The sequence below is a fragment of the Nicotiana tabacum genome, chromosome 17 (genome assembly GCF_000715075.1).
Source record: "Nicotiana tabacum cultivar K326 chromosome 17, ASM71507v2, whole genome shotgun sequence".
NCBI lineage: Eukaryota > Viridiplantae > Streptophyta > Magnoliopsida > Solanales > Solanaceae > Nicotiana > Nicotiana tabacum.
In genome coordinates this window covers 14446839-14469369 of record NC_134096.1, presented here as the reverse complement: position 1 = coordinate 14469369, position 22531 = coordinate 14446839, and the positions used below count along the sequence as shown (strand labels likewise).

Here is a 22531-nt window from a genome sequence, read left to right as displayed (position 1 = left end):
CCTATAACCCGATACGAACTTAGTCGAACATTCAAATCACTCCAATCAACATCAAAACACCAAATTACACACGGATTCAAGCCTAAAGAACTTCTAAACTTTCGAATTCTACAAACGATGCCGAAACCAACCAAATCACGTTTGATTGACTTCAAGTTTTACACACAAGTCAAAAATGACACCATGAACCTACTCCAACTTTCGGAAATCCATTCCGACCCCGATATCAAAATTTTCACGGCCGGCCAAAGTCGCCAAAATTCTAACTTTTGCCAATTCAAGGCTAATTCTACTACGAACCTCCAAATCACATTCCGGACGCGCTCCTAAGTCCAAAATTACCTAACGGAGCTAACGGAAAAATCAAAATTCAAATCTGAGGTCGTTTACACACAAGTCGACATTCTGTCAACTTTTTCCAACTTAAGCTTCCAATTAAGAGACTAAGTGTCTCAATTCACTCTGAAACTACTCTGTACCCGAACCAACTAGACCGATAAAACATAATACAACTGTAAAACACAAAAGAAGCAGAAATATGGGAAACGGGGCTATAACTCTCGAAACGACCGGCCGAGTCATTACAGCTACGTACGGACTCTCGTCACCTCGTGCATACGTAGCACCCACAACTAGTTTCACATAACAATAAATATCACCTATCAGGTAGTTTCCCCCTCACAAGGTTATACATGAGACTTACCTCGCTCCGAAGTTCCATAACCGGCTCCAACACCACTCAAACACCTCTACCTGATGCCCGTCTCTTCAACACTAGCCAAACAACGTGCAAACCAATCAAAATATACCCCAATACGTATAATTTAACAATTTATAATGATTCCCAGCTTCGCTCAAAAGCCAACAAAGTCAACCATCGGGCCCACGCGCCCGAATTTTAGAAATTTTCGAAGATAAACTTTACCTATAATACCACGAACTCAAATATATAATTTATTCCTAATTTCATGTCCAATTTCATGGTCAAAATCCAAAAATACCAAATTCTATGCTTTCTACCAAAATTCCAAATTTCTACTAACTTCCATGTTTAAATCCATATATAAAACATGTATATAACTTGTAATAGGTGGGAATCACTTACCTTGTGTTTCTTGCTGAAAATTTCCTCAAAATGGCTCTCCACATTTGGCCAACCCAAGTGAAAAATGAAAGAAGAAGGGCCAAATCTAGTTCTTAAAACAACTTTGCCTAGCGACATTTTCGCATCTACGGTACACTTGGCTGCTTCTGTGGTACAAAGTCCGCTTTTGCTGCTCCCTTCAGGCCCCTCAACCTTTGCATCTGCGGCCCCTCCAGCGCTTCTTCGCCTTCACTTTTTCGATGCTTCATCCGCAGGTATGGTTCCGCTTCTACGGAATTAGACCGCATCTGCTGTCCCAGCCCCCCCCCAGCAAGGTCCGCATATGCGCTCCAGTGGTCGCATCTACGATCACGCAGATGTGGGATTTTCTTCACACCTGCGACCGCTTCTACGGCACGATCCTTGCTTCTGCGATGTCGCTTCTATGATCCAGCTTCCGCAAAAGTGATCGCACCAGCAACCAGAAAAATCCCAGCATTCCCTTAGTCCAAAAATCGATCTGTTAACCATCCGGAATCCACCCTATGACCTCAGACCTTAATCAATTATTCCCACGCGTCCCAAAACACATTACGAACTTAGTTGAGGCCTCAAATCACGCCAAACAACCTCGAAACTACGAATTGACGATCGAAATCCTTCTTTAACTTTCGAACTTTCAAACTTTGATGAAGGCGTCCGATTCATATCAAAACATTCTGGAATGACGGAAAATTTTGCGATCAAGTCATAAATCACAATATAAACCTGCTCCAAGGATCGGAATCCCAAACGAGCATCGATAACACCAAAGCCCACTCCAAACCAAACTTAGGAAATTCTTAAAGTTTCAAAATATTAACTTTCCATAATAAGCGTTGAAATGCTCCTGGGCCACCCGATGTATAACCCGAACATACGCCCAAGTCCGAAATCATCATACAAACCTATTGGAACCTTCAAATCCCGATTCCGAAGTCGTTTACTCAAAATTCAAACCTTAGGAAATTCTTCCAACTTAAGCTTCCGAAATTAGAATTTTCTTTCCAAATCAACTCAGAACTTCCCGAAATTAAATTCCGACCATGCGTACAAGTCATAAAATATGGAGTCAAGCTACTCAAGGCCTCAAACCATCGAACAACGCACTAGATCTCAAAACAACCGGTCGGGTCATTACATTCTCCCCTACTTATACATACGTTCCTCCTCGAACATGCTAAGAACTGCTCTGTAGTTGTCCAAAATCACTGTTCAACACCTTCGTGCACCTACCTGTGCTACCACAACCCAGTTGAACCCATTAGCTCGAATCTGACTGACGATCCCCTATTTTATTTAGTCAATAAGCCTTAGAACGGAATTCTAACCTCCAAATTTCTATACAAGACCCGATTCTGACATACGAACACCGTATCAATCACCATATACTGTACCAAAACATGACCATGCACCTATGCTAAAATCACACCATGCACCACATAATTCGGTTGCCCATAATAACATTCTCCAACCACAATAGCTGAAACTTCACGAATCTGATGCCCGCAATATGCCTCATGACGCATATAAGTCCTGTTGCAACTCTCAAAATACTTCCACGATGGCAGAGATGTGTAGAAACTAATAACCCCCTGTCGAATCAACAAATCATGGAGTCTCTCCTCCTGACAGGGACTATTACCTCATTTTGAACTGAATAACGATATTTGCTCTTTAACATACCCTTCATAACTCTGATCGCACTGATCTCAGCTCCAATAACCTCGTTTCACCCAGTGCAAGCTGCTCGGGCAATAAGCCACCTCAAACACCGTCTAGAATCTCATATGACACCATCAAATCGCCAACAAGCTACAAACTTGAATGTGATACACAAGGAAAAATGAACTCTGGAAAAAAGAACTACCCGGCTTGCGTAATGAATAAAACGTCCAAAGAGATGCTATGAACCTACCTAAGGGATGAGAAACAAGGCACACAAAAATAAGTGTAAGGAATTATGCTCAACATCTCACTGTTTCGGCGTGCAACCCGATCCAAATATGACAATGTTGCGGCGTGCAACCCAATCCAAACAATATACCCGTGGCGGCGTGCCACCCGATCTGCACATAACAATCAAGAAGAAACACATCAAATTGTAACGCTTATACTTACAAAATGCTTGAATATCGACCACAAGCACGCCAAGTTCACAATACAAATCCTGGGGAGACGGATAGCGCCATATGCTACGAAACCCAAGAACAACTCAGGTGTGATATATGATATGCATCTCAAGAGCCATCCTACTCATATAATACCACAAGCTACACGGGACCTCAACACATGTGCGAATAATCAAACCGTCTCACAACCCACATGGCATAGTAGAGATTTACATGGAATGGCTGACGACAGGAATAACATCTAATGCCCGACGACTCCTCCGAAGAAATTCTATGATGAATGAACACATCCGACCTGACGTAGAGCACACATTCACATTAGAACCACCAACGGACCTCAAACCGATTCTGATCCTACCATACTAGGCCAATAACCTTCCAAGGATACAAAATGGCCCTATTCATGACACACACGAGCAACCGTCCACTCCGGACCAAACTCCCATAGTTTACAACCAAAGGAATAGAGCGCCTTCCATGCATAAACTCACACATTAACGATAGTACCAAAAATCTTTGTACTTTGTTTCAATCTTTAACAATCACGTGACTAATATGTCACACTTATACAAATCTCCACGTGGGGTACGCTCCCATGAACTTCCGCACCAGGTAGAAAAGTCGGCACCTCCATACCACCAACCGTACTAATCCTATAAAGCAATTCAAGAACCCGCAAATCAATACACAATGCTCCTTCCACAGAATACCATTCCCATGCGACACTAGGATAATGTCAGCTTACTCTGAATATCTAAATTCTTCTCGGATCATCCGAGCTCGTGACATTCTTGTCAACACCGAGCATCAACCTTGATCCTCAACTTCCAAATTCCCATGCCGCTCATTGCATCTATCATGCCGCTACGCGAGAATACAAGAATTCGTCATAACCCCTGAACATCTGGTAGAATAAACACTTCATAGGCTAGAAACCTTTCACTTAGCTCATTTCAGAAGAATCAATGCAATACGCAACTAAATTCCCAAACCGCAGAAAATACAAACCTCAAGTCATGATCTAATTTGTCATGCCTCTTCCGAAATCCATTTACACAACAAGGCCATTTGAATCAAATACCTCCTAAATCAATCAAGTTATGGTGGTTGTCAAGCCCGCACGTACAACCATAAACCACATGTATAACTTCACATGTTTAAGGAACTGATCATTGCCATAATCATGTTAATTCAACCATTACTAACTGACCCAACTTCCTCTAGTTTACTCTCGACTTGACTTAGAAATGATAATAGCTCCATTCAAAAATGTAACGAACCAAATCTGCACTCATCTCGAGTGACTCGCATCACGAGACCACGTCATATCAATACTCATTCACCATCTCATACCCTCTTTATGCGCACAATAGTATCTCCAACTGGTACACCCATTCTGTAAGACCTTTTGCGAATCCGAAGCTATTTCTTCATTTCCTTCAATACTGCATCACATACCAGATGATAACATAGAACATTCCAAGTCTCATTCGTGATCCACTTTGAAAACTTAATCCTTAACCACACAACGGACCCGAAATCCTCAGGCACTGCACTTTAATTCTTGAACCCACTAGGACCGTTGTTGAGAGTCACCCACTTTGACCTGATCCCGAATATAACCAAACTTCAACGCTCTGCTAGCACATAAACACCCTCTCAAAGAAGCAACTGTTTGAATTCTTTTCCTTGTACATTACATCCACAAGAAGCATAAACTCGGAGTCTTCCTAAAACCTGCACCTCAATCGATAAGGCAAATTATAGCACACATTCATCAAAATCCTTGCTCGAATTATTCCTGATATTTTCTTTTCTTAGTCATAAATAATCCACCAACGTATCGATAACCAGAAACCGCAAAAGCAAACAACCACGTGATCCAATCGTAGACAGTAGGCTCCCCCACTTAGCTTTAAGCTACCATCACATAATATAGAGCCCACAATGATCCTTCCTTCTCAAATACCATGCTCTCTCACCATTAACCCACCAAATTTCTCGAAGTCTTTTGTCAAGCCTTTCATGGACATTCTGAATCATCCTTCACAATCACATATTTGACCTCTTACTGGGTAGCAAGTAGTATTCTTCGCAGAAGCTTCATCAACATCACGCAACCACTAACTGCTCACTGAAGATAACCCACCTGTGGAATTTCATGTTGACATCTTCCAACGGCGCTGCATTGGGTACAACTACTACAAAATCTGTAAACCCTCCTGAGCCCAGGCTCGTCCACCAGCTGTACAAGTCTATTCATTCCCCATTGACATCGACTGAAAGTCCAACAATACACTCCAAACTCGAAGTCATGTTGCATCCCAAAACGATAGTCAAGTTTTCACACCCCTCTTCATTTCAAGCAAACTCCTTCCTGCCATATCCAATATTCCTCGATACAGTAGCCATCATCCCAAATAAAATCCGTAGACCAAATCACCTTCCATCACGATTCCCAAACAGTTCTACACTTTCTCAAGGAAGGCGGCTATTCTACCACAGAATCCATGTGCTAATCTATCACTCTTACTTATATTAAACCATCTTCTTTAAGCAACTTCTCAACCTCTGCTATTCATACTTGACCTGCTAGTAATCCAACCGCCGCAAGACACTTCCCGCCATATCCTCCCTCATACTTTGCTGCCTAATTGTTGCCTCAATCAAATCCATATATGTAGCACCTGAACTAATGAATTTCTACCCACTCTAAACCTCCTGGAAGATCATATTTCTCAAGCCATTAACCTTAGAATCACCAATTCGATTCGGAACCGCTACACACTGATATCTCTAACAACCGCGTCTTAGGAACCATTACACAACACCCTACCCCCAAAGGCAAAAATCAAAGAAGGCCATAACACCGTCGAACCTTAATGCGTTCCAACAAGGACGACGATACCACATCACAAATGAGCATTCCACCACGCTCTAAAATATCAAGTCTTGTTACTTCATCAACCAAACCTGGACATCCATAGTCTGATTGCCTTTCCTTTGCTGGAGTTGAATGCTGAACCTCTGAATCATCCACTGAGAAATCCTCTTTTCAAGTCATTCACTTCCTTGGCACATAAACAAGCACCCTACCATCACACCAACATTATGCGATAACAATGCATAGACATCATCACAATTCGTGCACAGTCTTGAAACCATAGAAAATACAGACACTAAGCTGGAACAAAAGAACATCTTTTCGCAAGGCGACGATAATAGCCTTCCCAAACACGCAAGGAAAAACATCCTGCACCATGTCTGCAGTACCACTACAACTCCTCGATGCCCAATTGATAACAAGCGCCCCACGTAGCGTGAGATTGAGTAAGAAGGAAATAAAGGCATAAGCCTCAAAGGAATCAAATCGCACGATGAGGAATCAAGAAAGGGAAGTGCTCCTAACATTCTTGTAGCCTCTTGAAGATAAGTACATATATCTCTGTACTGATCCGCAAGACTCTACTAAACTTGCTCATGATCGTGAGACCTAAGTAAACCTAATGCTCTGATACCAAGCTGTCACGACCCAAAATCCACTAAAGGTCGTGATGGCGCCTAGCACCACCGTCTGGCAAGCCAACGGTGATTGGTCAACTTAATTACCCATTTTAGTATTTTGAAATCATAGTTTTCCTTAATTAAATCATATGAAATAGAATTTACAGGGTAAATGATAATATTTACACAACTACAATAACGAACAACCCGTAGGAACCCCTAAAACCCGGTGTCACAAGTGCATGAGCATTTTCTAAAGAGTACAAGAATAATAGAACATTTGTCCAGAATGTAAATACGACAGGATAATAAATAGTACAATAGAGACTCGGTGGACTACGATGTGTATACTGAATTGTAGCTCACATAAAGTCTCATCAACAGATACGCCTACGCGCCAAGATGATCACCAAATGAACCTGTCAGATCCTGCAAATTTAGTGCAGAAGTGCAACATGCGTACGTAAATCAATGCTTACCCAGTAAGTATCTAGCCTAACCCCGGAGACGTAGTGACGAGGGGTCGACATCGACACTTACTAGAGGTCCAAATAAATAATATGATAATTAATAACAGATATGAAGTGCATAGCAATAGTGGAGTAAATCTGTAATTTCATAATTTTCCAAAAAAAATATTCTTAAAGTATAAATTTCTCGATCTTGTATTCTACCTTGATACCTCAGAAAATGTCAAGTATCAATACCAAATAAATAAGGAATACCATAAAATGTCGGGAATCAGTGGAAGGTTTATCTCGTGATTATTCGAATTACTAGCGATATAACGCACAATTCTGCCGAGGTCGTTCGGTCCGATCCAGAATAACGTGTACACTGCTGAGGGTCATGCGGCACAAACCATAGATACATCTATTATACTGTCGAGGCATTCGGCCCGCTCCACAAGAAAGGAAAAAAGTTACTGAATTACGAGATACGTGTTTACAATACAATACATGAGCACATAACGAATATAATCTTTATCGTTTCCCAAATACTCGCCCACAACTCAAAGTGTTAAGGCTCAGACTATTATACGTATATTTATTTCTAAATCAAATTCAGCTATAACTTTAATTAATTAAGCCAGCAGAACGAGTTCAAATAATTCAATTATTACATGATAAAGTCCTAAGTCTACCCGGACATAAACATGCTTTAGCTACGTACGGACTCTCGTGACCTCGTGCGTACGTAGCACCCACAACTAGTTGCACATAATAATAAATATCACCTAAGGGTAGTTTCCCCATCATAAGGTTAGACAGGTGACTTACCTCGCTCCGAAGTTCCATAACCGGCTCCAACGCCACTCAACGCCCTCAGGACCTCAACCAAACATGTCAACTGGTCCTATAACCCGATACGAACTTAGTCGAACATTCAAATCACTCCAATCAACATCAAAACACCAAATTACACCCGGATTCAAGCCTAAAGAACTTCTAAACTTTCGAATTCCACAAATGATGCCGAAACCAACCAAATCACGTTTGATTGACTTCAAGTTTTACACACAAGTCAAAAATGACACCATGAACCTACTCCAACTTTCGGAAATCCATTCCGACCCCGATATCAAAATTTCCACTGTTGGCCAAAGTCGCCAAAATTCTAACTTTTGCCAATTCAAGGCTAATTCTACTACGGACCTCCAAATCATATTCCGGACGCGCTCCTAAGTCCAAAATTACCTAACGGAGCTAACGGAAAACTCAAAATTCAAATCTGAGGTCGTTTACACACAAGTCGATATCCGGTCAACTTTTTCCAACTTAAGCTTCCAATTAAGAGACTAAGTGTCTCAATTCACTCTGAAATTACTCTGTACCCGAACCAACCAGACCGGTAAGACATAATACAACTGTAAAACACAAAAGAAGCAGAAATATGGGAAACGGGGCTACAACTCTCGAAACGACCGGCCGAGTCATTACAGCTACGTACGGACTCTCGTCACCTCGTGCATACGTAGCACCCACAACTAGTTTCACATAACAATAAATATCACATATTAGGTAGTTTCCCCCTCACAAGGTTAGACATGAGACTTACCTTGCTCCGAAGTTCCATAACCGGCTCCAACACCACTCAAACACCTCTACCTGATGACCGTCTCTTCAAAACTAGCCAAACAACATGCAAACCAATCAAAATATACCCCAATACGTATAATTTAACAATTTATAATGATTCCCAGCTTCGCTCAAAAGCCAACAAAGTCAACCATCGGGCCCACGCGCCCGAATTTTAGAAATTTTCGAAGATAAACTTTACCTATAATACCACGAACTCAAATATATAATTTATTCCTAATTTCATGTCCAATTTCGTGGTCAAAATCCAAAAATACCAAATTCTATGCTTTCTACCAAAATTCCAAATTTCTACTAATTTCCATGTTTAAATCCATATATAAACCATGAATATAACTTGTAATGGGTGGGAATTACTTACCTTATGTTGCTTGCTGAAAATACCCTCAAAATGGCTCTCCAAATTTGACCAAACTAAGTGAAAAATGAAAGAAGAAGGGCCAAATCCAATTCTTCATACAACTCTGCCCAGCGACATTTTTGCATCTGCGGTACACTTGGCCACTTTTGCGGCGTTGCTTCTGCGGCACAAAGTCTTCTTCTGCGGCTCCCTTCAGGCCCCTCAACCTCTGTATCTGCAACCCCTACAGCGCTTCTGCACCTTCGTTCTACGATGCTTCATCCGCATGTGCGGTTCCGCTTCTGCGAAATTTGACCGCATCTGCAGTCTCAGCCTCCCCCAGCAAGGTCCGCATCTGCGCTCCAGTGGTCGTATCTGCGATCACGCAGGTGCGGGAATTTCTTTGCACCTGCGCCCTCTGCCAGTTTACACCCAGCCGCTTCTACGGTGCGATCCTCGCTTTTGTGATGTTGCTTTTGCGGCCCAGCTTCCGCAGAAGCGATCGCACCAGCAACCAGAAAAATCCCAGCATTCCCATTGTCCAAAAATTGATATGTTAACCCTTCGAAATCCACTCGAGGCCCTCGGGGGACCTTATCTAATTATACCAACGCGTCCCAAAACACATTACGAACTTAGTCGAGGCCTCAAATCACGGTAAATAACCTCGAAACTACGAATCGACGATCGAAATCCTTTTTAAACTTTAAAACTTTCAAACTTCGACGAACGTGTCTGATTCATATTAAAACATTCTAGAATGAAGCCAAATTTTGCACACAAGTCATAAATTATAATACGAACGTACTCCAAGGCTCGGAATCCCAAACGGACATCGGTAACACCAAAGCCCACTCAAAATCAAACTTAGGAAATTCTTAAACTTTCAAAATGTTAACTTTCCATAATAAGCGCTGAAATGATCCCGGGCCACCCGATACTTAACCCGATTATACGCCTAATTCGAAATCATCATACGAACCTATTGAAACCTTCAAATCCCAATTTTGAAGTCGTTTACTCAAAAGTCAAACCTTAGTCAATTCTTCCAACTTAAGCTTCCGAAATTAGAATTTTCTTTCCAAATCAACTCCGAACTTCCCGAAATTAAATTCCGACCACGCGTACAAGTCATAAAATATGGAGTGAAGCTACTCAAGGCCTCAAACCGCTGAAAATGTGCTATATCGCAAAACCACTAGTCGAGTCGTTACAGACACCATCACTACTTCTTTGGTAGCCAAAGGCAATAGTCCCGTACTGAAATCGACCACAAAGTCGGCCAAAACTTGTGTCTTAATCGTCTCCTGGGTTTATATTCTATGTCAAATTTACTCATTTCAACGGCTGACTTGGCCAGCCTACCTGAGAGTTCATGTTTATAAAGAATATTTCACATGCAAAAAGTGGTCACCACAACTATCGGGTGACATTGGAAATAAGGCCTTAGTTTTTGAGCGATGACTACGAGGGCTAAGGCTAATTTTTCCAGATGTGGATAGCAAGTTTCTGCTCCCGTTAAAATTTTACTAATGTAATAAATGGGAGATTGCGTACCTTCGTCCTCACGGACTAAAAAGGCACTCACCGCTACCTCCGAGACCGCTAAGTAGATCAATAGTTGTTCACCTTCCTCCAATTTCGACAACAAATGAGGACTTGACAAATACCTTTTCAAATCCCTCAAAGCCTGCTGACATTCTGGAGTCCATTTGAAGTTGTTATTCTTTTTGAGTAGCGAAAAGAAATGATGGCATTTCTTTGAAGACCTGGAAATGAATCTGCTCAAAGCGGCCAGTCTCCATGTCAGCCTTTAAACCTCTTTCACGCGTGATAGCTGGTCTGGGATGTCTTTGATTTCTTTAATCTTGTCGGGGTTAACCTCGATCCCTTTTTGGGACACAAGGAATCTCAGGAACTTACCAGAGCTGACCCTGAATGCACACTTCTAGGGATTAAGCTTCATGTTATTCTTCCTTAAGATGTCAAAGGTTTCTTGCAGGTGTTTAAGATGATCAACTGTGTTCAAAGACTTAACCAGCATATCATCTATGTAAAACTACATAGTCTTCCCTATCTGTTTCTCAAATATTTTGTTTACAAGCTGTTGGTAAGTGGCTCCGGCATATTTTAGTCCGAAAGGCATCACATTATAACAATATGTGCCAAAATTCATTATGAAAGAAGTTTTCTCCTGATCTTCTGGGTTCATTTTGATTTGGTTGTACCCGGAGTAAGCATCGAGGAAGCTCATTAGCTCGTTCCCGGCCGTCGCATCAATTATTTGATCAATGTTTGGCACTGGAAATGAGTCTTTTGGGCACGCCTTATTTAAATCCTTATAGTCTACGCATATGCAGAATTTATTCTTCTTCTTTGGAACTACTACTACGTTAGATAGCCAATCGGGATACTTTACCTCTCAAATTAAACCAATATCAAGTAAGCGAGTTACCTCTTCTTTGAAAAATTTGTTCCTAACCTCGGCAATAGGACATTTTTTTTGTCTTACCAGAGGGATGTTGAGATCCAGGCTTAGTCTGAGTACGGCCACTTCTGGCAGGATACATTTCATATCCGCATGTGACCATGCAAAATAATCAACATTGATTTTAAGAAATTCGATAAATCGATACCTGATCTCGGGGTGTAGTCCTGTCCCCAAGTGGAACTTCCTCTCCAAGACCTTTTCTAACAATGCGAGTTGTTCAAGTTTTTCTGTTATGGATTTTGTTGCGTTTATCTCTTCTGGTACCTGGAAATATCTTGATACTTGATAGGATTCCGACGACTCCTCCCTCTGGTTGACTTCGTTCGACTCGGGAGCAAGCGTCGGTTCCTATAATTGCTATGCCGCGTGCTCCTTCCCTTTGTTACTGCAAACTGATATTGCATTTATCTCCCTTGATGCTGGTTGGTCACCTATTATTTGTTTAATTCTCTCGGGAGTTGGGAATTTCAGCAACTGATGATATGTTGATGGCACAGCCTTCATCTCATACAACCACAGCCTCCCCGGGATAATATTATAGCCCATATGTCCACCACCTCAAAAAGGGTCGTCTTCATCACCCCCTCAGCATTTGTGGGAAGAAAGATCTCTCCTCGAATTTTCACACTTGCTAGGTTGAACCCGGCGATGAGTTTTGTGGCCGCGATCAGTTCTCCTATCGATAGAGAATCTATCCATCGACCAAAAACTTCTACCGCATCCTTCGGCCTGCTCATAAGGCAAAAACGGTCCCCTTGAAGACCGCTAATCTGTGTCAAAATCATCCTTTAATTTCTCTTTATTAATTTCCCGGTCTCGGCCTTTAGTTGATGCCGGAAAGCCGAGCTGGTTATCTTCAATTCTTACCTTTGACTTGTACCGGTTGTGGATATCCGCCCATGTTGTTACTTGGAACTCGAGCAGACTTTCTTTTAATTTTCAGGAAGCATCAGAACTTCTCAGATTCAACCCTTTAGTAAATGCTTCAGTTGCCCATTCGTCTCGTACGGCCGGGAGCATCATCTTTTCTTTCTGGAATCGGGTTACAAACTCCCGCAACAATTCAAACTCTCCTTGTGCAATCCTGAATATGTCGGCCTTTCGAGCTTGTACCTTTCTGGGGCCGGCATGGGCCTTAATGAAAGAATTCGTGAGTATCTCAAAGGAATCTATGGAATGCTCGGGCAAGAGTGAATACCACGCCAGGGCCCCCTTATGAGGGTCTCTCCGAATTTCTTTATTAAGACCGACTCAATCTCGTGGGGAGCCAAATTATTTCCCTTCACCGCTATTGTATAGGTGATGACATGATCCTGAGGATCTGAAGTCTCATCATACTTCGGCACGTCTGGCATTTTGAACCTCTTCGAGATCAACTCTGGTGTCGCGCTTGGTTTGAAAGGCAGTTGGGTGTACTTCTTTGAATCCGGTCCTTTCAATACTGGTGGTGCGCCTGGAATTTGATCCATTCGGGCATTTATTTCCCTCATGAACCGCTTGAGTTTAGTTTTAAAATGATCAATCTCATTGTTGTTACCGAATCCGCTACCGTTCCCCCCGGCCCTGTCAAAGCCGACTTCACCTCTCAAGATGTTATTATCGACCCTCTGCGTTGTTTGATTTGCGGGAGCACCGGGAGGAACTGACCTTATCTATTTGCGTTGTTGGAAGCACCCGACAACGCCGGCCTTAATTCCGCCATGACCTGATCCTGTCACGAGAGATGGCCCATAATGGCCCTTTGTTGTTCCCTCAGGATCCTTACTGTTTCAACAACATGCTCGTCTTCAGCATCATCAGGAGTTGTCTCTAGAACATGTCATGGATATTGCCCGCCGTGAACCGGCGTGGCCTCACCCCCTTTGTTGCGGGTATCGCTGATGGAATCTTCATGCCGAGGCTGATTTCCTTGGGCCTCATTGTTGTGTGCGATGTTGACATCATTATCTGCCATTTTTGATGATTTTTGCTAAGAACAAAAAATCAAACAAGTTAGTAATAGAAGCACGGGTCAATTCAATTACATAACTGTCTATGCCCCATGTTGGGCGCCAAACTGTTTACCCGTAAAACGGTACAGTTGAATTTATACGTAGTTTATAGACAAGTGAAGCGATTTGATCCTAAAATGATGAATGAATTGGACAAAAAATGTAAGACTTAGCGCCAAAATCGAGATAAGACAATAAAGATCTTGAGCCTAGGAATAAAGCTTCCGGAGGCGGTAAGAGCAATATAAGTAAGCAAGAAAGTAAAATATTATTGAACTTTTAACAAAGTATAGTGTAGGCTTGCTAGAAAATTCGTGTCCTTTACAATGATGGTAGAGCTCACTATTTATAATTGCGCCTAGGGAACAAGGTCGTAGGATCAAGCCCTTCTTAAATGATAATTATGAGGGCCATTGAAGAATATGTAACGGTATGCAGTGGATGTCATATTATCTGTAACAGACCGTTCACTTAATGCATAGAATATTCTTCATTAAATGCTACCGGGTGGTAGACATTTATTTTGTCTTTATGAATATCATTCTCTCAGATAACAAGCGAAATTATTACCTTCGGGCTCGACTGTCTTCTGTTTTCGGCTCCACGTGTCGCTTTCTCATGTGATCCTTAAATATGACCATATTTTACCCTATAAAATAATATTATTTATTTAAAAGATACTTACTACTTTTAAGATATTATTTATTAATTTATAATTATTTAATATATTTCGATAGGTAAATCTAAAAAATATTTATTTAACTATGTAATTATACTTGTCTAATTAAACATGATACTGAAAATTACATTGTAATTATATTATAGCAAAGAAACAAATTACTGTAATTACTATATTATGTAATTATTAGGGTATAAAGTTACTAGTTACTAGATAGTAATTACACAACCAAGTTATTACGCATGGCTTTCTGAACACCCTTTGTCTGCTATAAGTGCCTTTAGAATTGTCTTTTTATTTTTAATTTTAATAACCCACGTGTCAATCAGACAATTACATACACGACAATGAACAGACGTGTAATTTGACGTTGTAACTGTCACTTTATTAACGTTTGTTTTGTAGTTTTGTAAGGTTAAGAACTCTTCCCGATTTTAACGCCGTTATTTATCTTCGGTTCTCCGTTAGCCACTGAACTTATATTAACATTATACTACTCCTTGTTTCTAAAGGACAAAAAAAATTGAGGTAGTGATGGTAGAACAAAAAGTGCCCAAATAAAGGAATATGTTGATGCCGCGTAGGACGAACATGGTATCTTGCGTGGCATGTGATGCAAACCATTGCCACTTATTTTTGTAAGGGCCCGTAATTTTCACTTTTCCTCGAAATTTGGCCATGAAAATTTTAAATTTCACTTAAAGTTGAATTTTAAAATTTTTCGAAAATAAAAACTCGAAGAAATTATTTTTTTAAATTTTCACTTCAAATCACTTGCAAAAATTAAAAAATAGTTCCAAATTGTATTCATATCCAAAACGCAAATCTAATTTTCAAATACCATTTTTAATTTTTTAAAAAAATCATTTTTTTTCGAAATTTCACAATTCTTATATCCAAACGCCCACTTAATAACTTGAAAACATATACTCCGTATTATAGTCCGATTTTAATTCATAGAAATAACTATTCGTGAAATGATTAATTGCATGTGTTTCTCTTGAATTTTATCTGTAATAATTTTTATTTCTCTTGAATTTTAGTGTAATTAATTTTTCACCTTGTTATGCTTGTCTGCTCTTTTATTAACTATGAAAAAGAAAAGTAAAACTAGCTAAGATCTGTAGGTACGTACTCAAAATATGTTATAGCTTCAAGCATTAATTCACTTTCATTTAAATAAACATTGGACTTACCCTTTTTTAGATTTAATATTCTTTATTACTTTGGTATCTAGATAGTTTGATGCTTGATTAATTAGGAAATTATTTAACTATGATGACAATCAAAGTTACCCAGAAGATAACCCATTACTTACAAAATTACAATTTAAATCGTAATTACGCAGTATCATCACTTCATTTATATTTACTATTTTTTGGGTACCACATAATCATACTAATATTATTAAAATATGTGTTGGGATAGATATAATCTCTTTACTTTTAAATAAAGATATGAATTCAGAAAAAAATCATTATACGGAACACTTTCCTCTTAAATGAATTATAGCGGTGATTAATTGGAGCAGTAGGTTCTGAATACACCACATATATATATATATATATATATATATATATATAAAATTTGAAAAATTAACCCGGCAATTTATACGAAAATAAAATGAAAAGTTTCTCTGTTCCAATTTTATCGGACACTTGAAGGGACAATTTAAAAGACACATAAAAAGCTTTAAAAAGAAAATTCGCTCACCCAACATTTTATTTGATCGTGTATAAACCAACCAAAACCAACCGATCCGTCTATCCGTCCACGTGGCATCATCTTCCAAACTAGCAGAATTCATATGGGCCCACCATTTGGCAAAGAACCGGTCTTTTGGTAGTTTTTTCACCAGTGACCTGCTATTGCCAGTGTACTTACCGGTATTTACCGATAGTTCCGGTCACCGGTGTCAAAGTGTATAAAAAACTGGGGTTTTAGGCAATGTTTAGGTGGTTTTCAGAGGGTTTTTGGGCCATGAAAGAATTAATTGGTTGAAGATATTTTTTTGTTTTGTTTTGCTTTTCACAATATTTGGTTACCAAGTAAGTGGGAAAAAAAATCATAATTATGTGATATTTTTGAATTCTTGTTTTTCTTTTTTAGTTTTGGCTGTTGAATTTTCCTGCCATTTTCATTTCTTGCATTTTGTTTTTTGCATTTAAATATTGTAAGAATAACTATTTCATGGGAAATTGTGGGATTATGAAGGGAATTATTGTGGATTTTCTGTAATATGACATATTACAGAGTTTTTCTTAATATTTGGAAATCAAGATTTTTTTTTCTGTTTGGCTGTTGAATTTTTCTGCCATTTTCATTTGTTGCATTTAAATTTTGTAAGAACATGTATTACATGGTGAATTCTTGATGAAAAATATGGCTGTTTTAAGGTGATGTGATTCATTTGTTTCATTGCACAATTTTCATAAAGTTCCAATCTTTGTTCAACACTCTTTTTTGGTAAGAATGCTTATTTTATGGGTTTTGAGGGGGAATTATGATGAAAATTTGGTTGGTTTAAGGTGATGTGATCTATTTCTTTGTTCTTTGATTGCATAATTTGCATAAAGTTCCAATCGTTGGTTCATAGCCTTTGTTGGGTTTGAGAGTGCACTGGGTAAAATTTCAAGAATACTTCACCTTAAAGCTTTTCCCTTCTTCTAACTTCTTTTCAGAATTTGGTCCCCCAAAAAGCTTTTCTGTTTCTTCTGTGAAAATCAGGGTGTGTCTTAGATTATATCTATTGATCTTTGTCAAATGAATTCTGGATTTCCTAGGTTGGGTATATCATATTTCTAAATTCTTTTTCCTTAATTTTCCCTCCAATATTTGATTTTGGGGTTTTGGTGTGTTGGGATTCATGGATTTCCTTTGAGGTGCTATCTGTGCGGATATTCTTTATGAGGGGTTTTGGCCCCCTTTTTTTATCTATTTCATTTAAATTTGCATAATTTACTTTCCCCTCATGAGAAAATGGCTTCTTTCCTCCTCTATTCTTTTTCCTTTTCTTCTATTTAAAAACCAACAGGCTTCTTTTCCTCCTCTACCAGAAGTGGTTTAAGAGTTTAATCATTACTTCTAAGACTTCTCATCAAACATGTCATGTTGGAAGTACATAAACGCCTTTTTTCTTTCAATCGAAACATATTTCTTTTTTCTTTCAATCTAAACATATTTCTTTCTGTCATAATGAAGGTGAAACTTACTTTGTGTATTTAATGCGTGGAAAAGCTTGAACCCGAAATTGGAGGGAATAGCTTTTTTTTGAATTATGAAATCAAGATCAGAACTTTTCTTGTATGTTTTCAGCCCTCATAGTTAAAATTTTACGCTTTCACTTGAAATTTACCTTTAGTTGAAAGGATATTGTGACAGTTGTAGTTATGATTAAAAATCTAAGATTGATCGATTTTCTTTGTGCTTTGATGCATTCTGTTGTGTTTCCTTTTTTGTTCCCTGATTTTCTTTATACCATTGTGCTTAACTTCCAATACTTTTACTTCATGATTAGTGATCTGGCAGGTTTCTTCTTTAGATTAGTTGGAATACTTGGCACGCTTGACCGATGATGTATAGATATAAGGTTTTTATACTGTAAAGTTGATCAAAGGCTGCTGTGTTATTTGAATGTTTAGTCCTATGGTTTCTGAGATATGGTGTTGCATAAGAGGTTAGATCATGGATTTAATGGCTATCAGGTCCCTCCTATTCCTCGAGCTACCAGATCAGCTAGGGTAACATAACCTCACTTTTCAAATGAAATTATTTTGCCTTACGCTTTTTCGGCTTGATGGACTCATTCTAATCTTATTTCACTGTCAATCTTTTTAGGGAAGGGGCAATATTAGGAAGAAATCTGATGGCAATGAAATGTGTGCTTTTGACTTGTTGACTACTGTAGCCGGGAAGTTACTGCTGGAAGGAGAAAGCACTCCAAATTCTACTAAGACCGTTAAAGAGGATGAAGATACATCTTTAAAGGAAAATTTTTATAATGAAGGTATTCGAGAGCGGGGGTTCTTCATTTCTCCGATTGTCTCAGAAGCTCCTGTTGTAAATCATTGTTTAAGCAAGTCTAAGGATACGTTATCTGGACCAGCATCTGTAATTACAAGTTCTGATTGCTCGGAGAAGTTGGATTCTGCAGAGCAATTCATAAATTGTGAAAGCAAAAATGAAACCGGGAACTGTTCTACTAGGGCGGAGCATGAGGCATCTGGTTCTGGAGATTTTTCTAGTTGTACATTAGGCGCTGAAAGTAAAAAACATATCAAAATTGATGTGTCAAATAATGCAAAGATTTTCAGCTCAGAGTTTCTTGATCTTTGGGATAGGAAACCTACAAATCTTGTTGCTTCGGACAACACTGTAAAATTATCTCTTTCTACTGCCCCTGATCCTTTTGGGTCATTTCCGGTGATCCGGAATGATGTAAAGTTAGCTACCAAAGATGATGGCAAAAATTCTTGTGGGTGCGCTCAACCTAGCACCAGAAATAAGGCCTTCAGACCAACACCACGTGTCGGAGATTTTAGGATGAGGAAGTTAAGGGACGTAAATCCTAAATTTGAATATAAGGGACATGTCAATGTTGGTGAGTGTTTTTTCTTTTTAAATTGTTTTTTTAAGTTCTGATCTTCAGTTTTAACTTGCTGGAATTTGACATATCGAGAATCTCTGCAGATAGTGAAACACGGCATGCATACCAGAACAGGTCTCAGAGGGATTTTCCTTTCAAGAAAAGAAAGCTCTATTATTGTAACTCGTTTTCTAATTCTGATGGAGGGAGTAGTGATAGAATATGTAGTTCTCCAACAAAAGACATAAATAGAGATGCCGCCGGTTATAGTCTAGCATCTTCAGGAGGTATGTTGTTCTCTTTTGAAATCTTTGCCTACATTAATAGACATGCACATAAATCATATTCATTAATTGCACATGTCGACTTTCTGACAGCCTGTGCAGTCGCTGGGACATCAATCTCCAGAGGAGCTCGTTCATCATTCAGGTCTAGCGATTCCCATGGTGAGAAGGCATTCTTTGGAATAATCAATGATTCTTTTGTATTCCTTGGTGTTTTTCTTATTGTAGAATTTCTGATTATACAAAGATGTTTTTTCCTCAGTGAAGCTCAAGATCAAGTCTTTCAGAGTTCCTGAGCTTTTTGTTGAGATTCCGGAAAATGCAACGGTTGGTTCTTTAAAGGCATGTACAAGCATTAATTCACCTAAATAAGGTTTTATTTCAGTACTGCAGCAGTCTTGTTTTTTCCAGATTTCCAACATAGAAATTCACTCTTTCATATTCTGCAGAGGACCGTAATGGAAGCAGTGACTGCAATACTTGGCGGTGGGCTGCACATTGGTGTAATTTTTCAGGGTAAGAAGGTTAGAGATGACAACAAAACCTTATTGCAGGCTGGAATTTCACATGATGACAAACTTGATGCTTTGGGTTTTACCCTGGAGCCTAAGCACTCTCGAGCTTCCTCAACTCTAGGTCCAGAAAGCCATTCTCATGTACTTCCTTGTGACACACCTCAACCACTAACAAGGTATTTCATATGCTCAATGAGCTCCTATTGGCGTTAGTTACATTGTGGTCTTAAGTTTCGGTCTTTCACTAGTTTAATTTGGTATTCAATTAGTTGTAGGATTGTGATTCTATGAGGCTGGTGCCGGTTTCAGTTTACCAATGAGTTATATTTGCAAATGTATACATGCCGTAATTATGTAGTTAAAATCTCCAACTGCTTTCTATATCTGCTGTCGTTTTTTTGTGGAAACTGCCAGGTAGTTATTGTGGAGTCTTTAGTTTTTTAATCCAAGTTGGAAACACGGTTAAATTTGTTAGAGAACTTTTAATACTATTACTATTATTTATTTATTCATTATTATTACTATTATCTATATATATTTTAACTTATTTTCACCACTACTATTTTTTTTATTTTTTTTTGGCATGATGATGTTATGAGTGAGCTTAAAGAAAGAAGTGAGGATTCATATCGCGGACCTCAACTCTGTTTGGGACTGAGGCGTAGTTGTTGATTTTGGAAACATAGTCACTAAAACTTTCTAGAATCAAAAGTGTTGATTATTTTGTCCAATACTTCGTAACAGGGGCCCGCCTACTCCTGCTGTAATTTGTAATGGCATACGACAGGGAACATATAATGCCTTCTCAGATCATCCGGAAACAAATCTGAGTAACTTCATTGAAAGCGATCATGATTCAGCTCCATCCCCTCCTGATGCCTCACTGGAGAAAGATGCTGCAGATTCAAGAGCATTGGTTCCAGTTGCTGCAGTGAATGCAGAAGCTTTGGATGTAGTTCCAATGCGAAAGCCCAAGCGATCTGAAACCGCACAACGTCGCATCCGCAGACCGTTTTCTGTTTATGAAGTGGAAGCACTTGTTCAAGCTGTTGAGAAGCTTGGAACTGGAAGGTATACTTATTAAAACCACATCTCTGAACTGTGTAGAGCACACAGCAGCATAAATGAGTTATACTCACTTAAGTTGTTATCATCTGAACAGTTGTATGGAAATGCTGACTTTAATAATCCTATGTCCCCTTTCTGTAATAACTTTATAGGTGGCGTGATGTCAAAATGCGAGCTTTTGATAATGCCAAACACAGAACCTATGTTGATTTAAAGGTACAAAACTGCAGTTCTCTTGCATCTCGACTACTCTTAATATTTTCCCACCAGTTTCTATCTCAGGCTTCTTTTCTCACTTAGCTAGTTATTTTTTCCACATTTAAAAATGTGAATTGTGAGGAGTCTTGGGGCTCGGTCTGCTTGGTTTCAATTAAACCTCAACGTGACTCGGCTTTGCTTAGTCAAAGCTCAGGCTCGGTCGAGCTGGCTTGATTAGTCGTGCAATTTTGTTTTGAAAATTAAGTTTGTTCCTTATGTTTAGTATAGTTCGTGTTCATGATTCTTTAGGACAAATGGAAAACACTGGTGCACACAGCAAGAATATCTCCTCAACAAAGGAGAGGTGAGCCTGTGCCTCAGGAACTTCTTGATAGGGTCCTCATTGCTCATGCTTACTGGTCCCAAAAACAAGCTAAGCAACATATGAAACATCAATCCGAGACGCGTCTTTTGCTTTAAAGAAGGTTGTAAAGGATAAATTGGCTGCAGAAACTGGAGAAAGATAAGTAGATGGGGTTTGGAGAATTTTTTTGATTTGTTAATAATAATATTTTGTAAGTGTAAAGGTTATAACCAGGGGAAGTAAATTAGTTAAATTACATTTAGCAAGGAAGTTGGGGTTGGTACTTGTACATGTTTGAAAATAAAGTGCTCGCTAACACAAATTTTTGTATGGGGGTTTTGTAATTTTGCTTAAATTGTTGGGTTTTTTTACAAGAAATTCTTATCTTGGAAATTGTAGTTTATTGTTCAATTTGTGTAATAGAAAGGGAGAAAATTGATGTAGTTGTTTTGTAGTGGCCTATTTGATTGTATAAACTTGGTTTCAGTTTCTTGTAGTGAATCTCCACTTCTTTTACATAAAAAAATTTCAATTCAAGACTACATTTTTATTTTTTAGACAGATGAATCTTCTTTAGGTTCATTTTCTGTACTTTTAATACTACTGTTTCTGAGGTGCTATTATAGTGCAAGTAATATGACTGCAATTGTTATACATTTGGTAGGTTGATTCTCCCTCCTTTCCCCCCAAGAAAAAAGAAGGTACCAAGTTATATATATTGACATTGCAAAGTTTTTTTAAAGAACTATTCCGAGTGAGTAACTATCGACACAACATAGGTTCTTAGTAATGGACCTGGAGATTAAGAGAAAGAGGAAGAAAAGAGCGGCGTATGGTCAACCCAAGATCAAGTGGGAGCTTTGACTAAGGACAAAGCTCATGAGTTGTGGGAGAAGTTGGTGGCTATGGGGACTTGGAGGAGTAGTGGGAACACGAGTAATATGTGGACCACGGCAGTGAACTGTATTAAGGAAGCTGCTAGAGAGGTGTTACCGTGTTAGGGGTCACGAATGGATACGCGGGAGGCCACAAAGGGGACGGGTGATGGAATAAAGAAATCCAAGAAAAAGTGAAAGCCAAGAAAACAACATATCTGAAGCTAGTGGAGAGCGTAGTGGAGGAGGAGAGGGGGACGAGTAGGGAGTGCTATAAGAAGGG

At 39.2% G+C, this 22531-nt stretch overlaps 1 protein-coding gene across 6 annotated transcripts; it reads left to right on the top strand.

Moving 5' to 3' along the window:
• Window positions 1–16226: 16226 nt before the first annotated feature.
• Window positions 16227–21814, top strand: LOC107809816 (telomere repeat-binding protein 5-like). Of its 6 annotated transcripts, none has more exons than XM_075234050.1 (10): window positions 16227–16407; window positions 17877–18099; window positions 18197–18959; window positions 19049–19231; window positions 19322–19390; window positions 19491–19570; window positions 19678–19919; window positions 20488–20814; window positions 20964–21027; window positions 21319–21814. In XM_075234050.1, exons 2-10 carry the CDS (start codon window positions 18019–18021, stop codon window positions 21487–21489), a joined length of 1980 nt encoding a protein of 659 aa, XP_075090151.1. In that variant the 5' UTR covers window positions 16227–16407; window positions 17877–18018; the 3' UTR covers window positions 21490–21814. The 6 variants fall into 6 exon arrangements, with proteins under 6 accessions (XP_075090151.1, XP_075090153.1, XP_075090152.1 ...); XM_075234052.1 differs by having other exon boundaries at window positions 16233–16407; window positions 19491–19555; XM_075234051.1 differs by having other exon boundaries at window positions 16307–16407; window positions 18001–18099.
• Window positions 21815–22531: the final 717 nt, after the last annotated feature.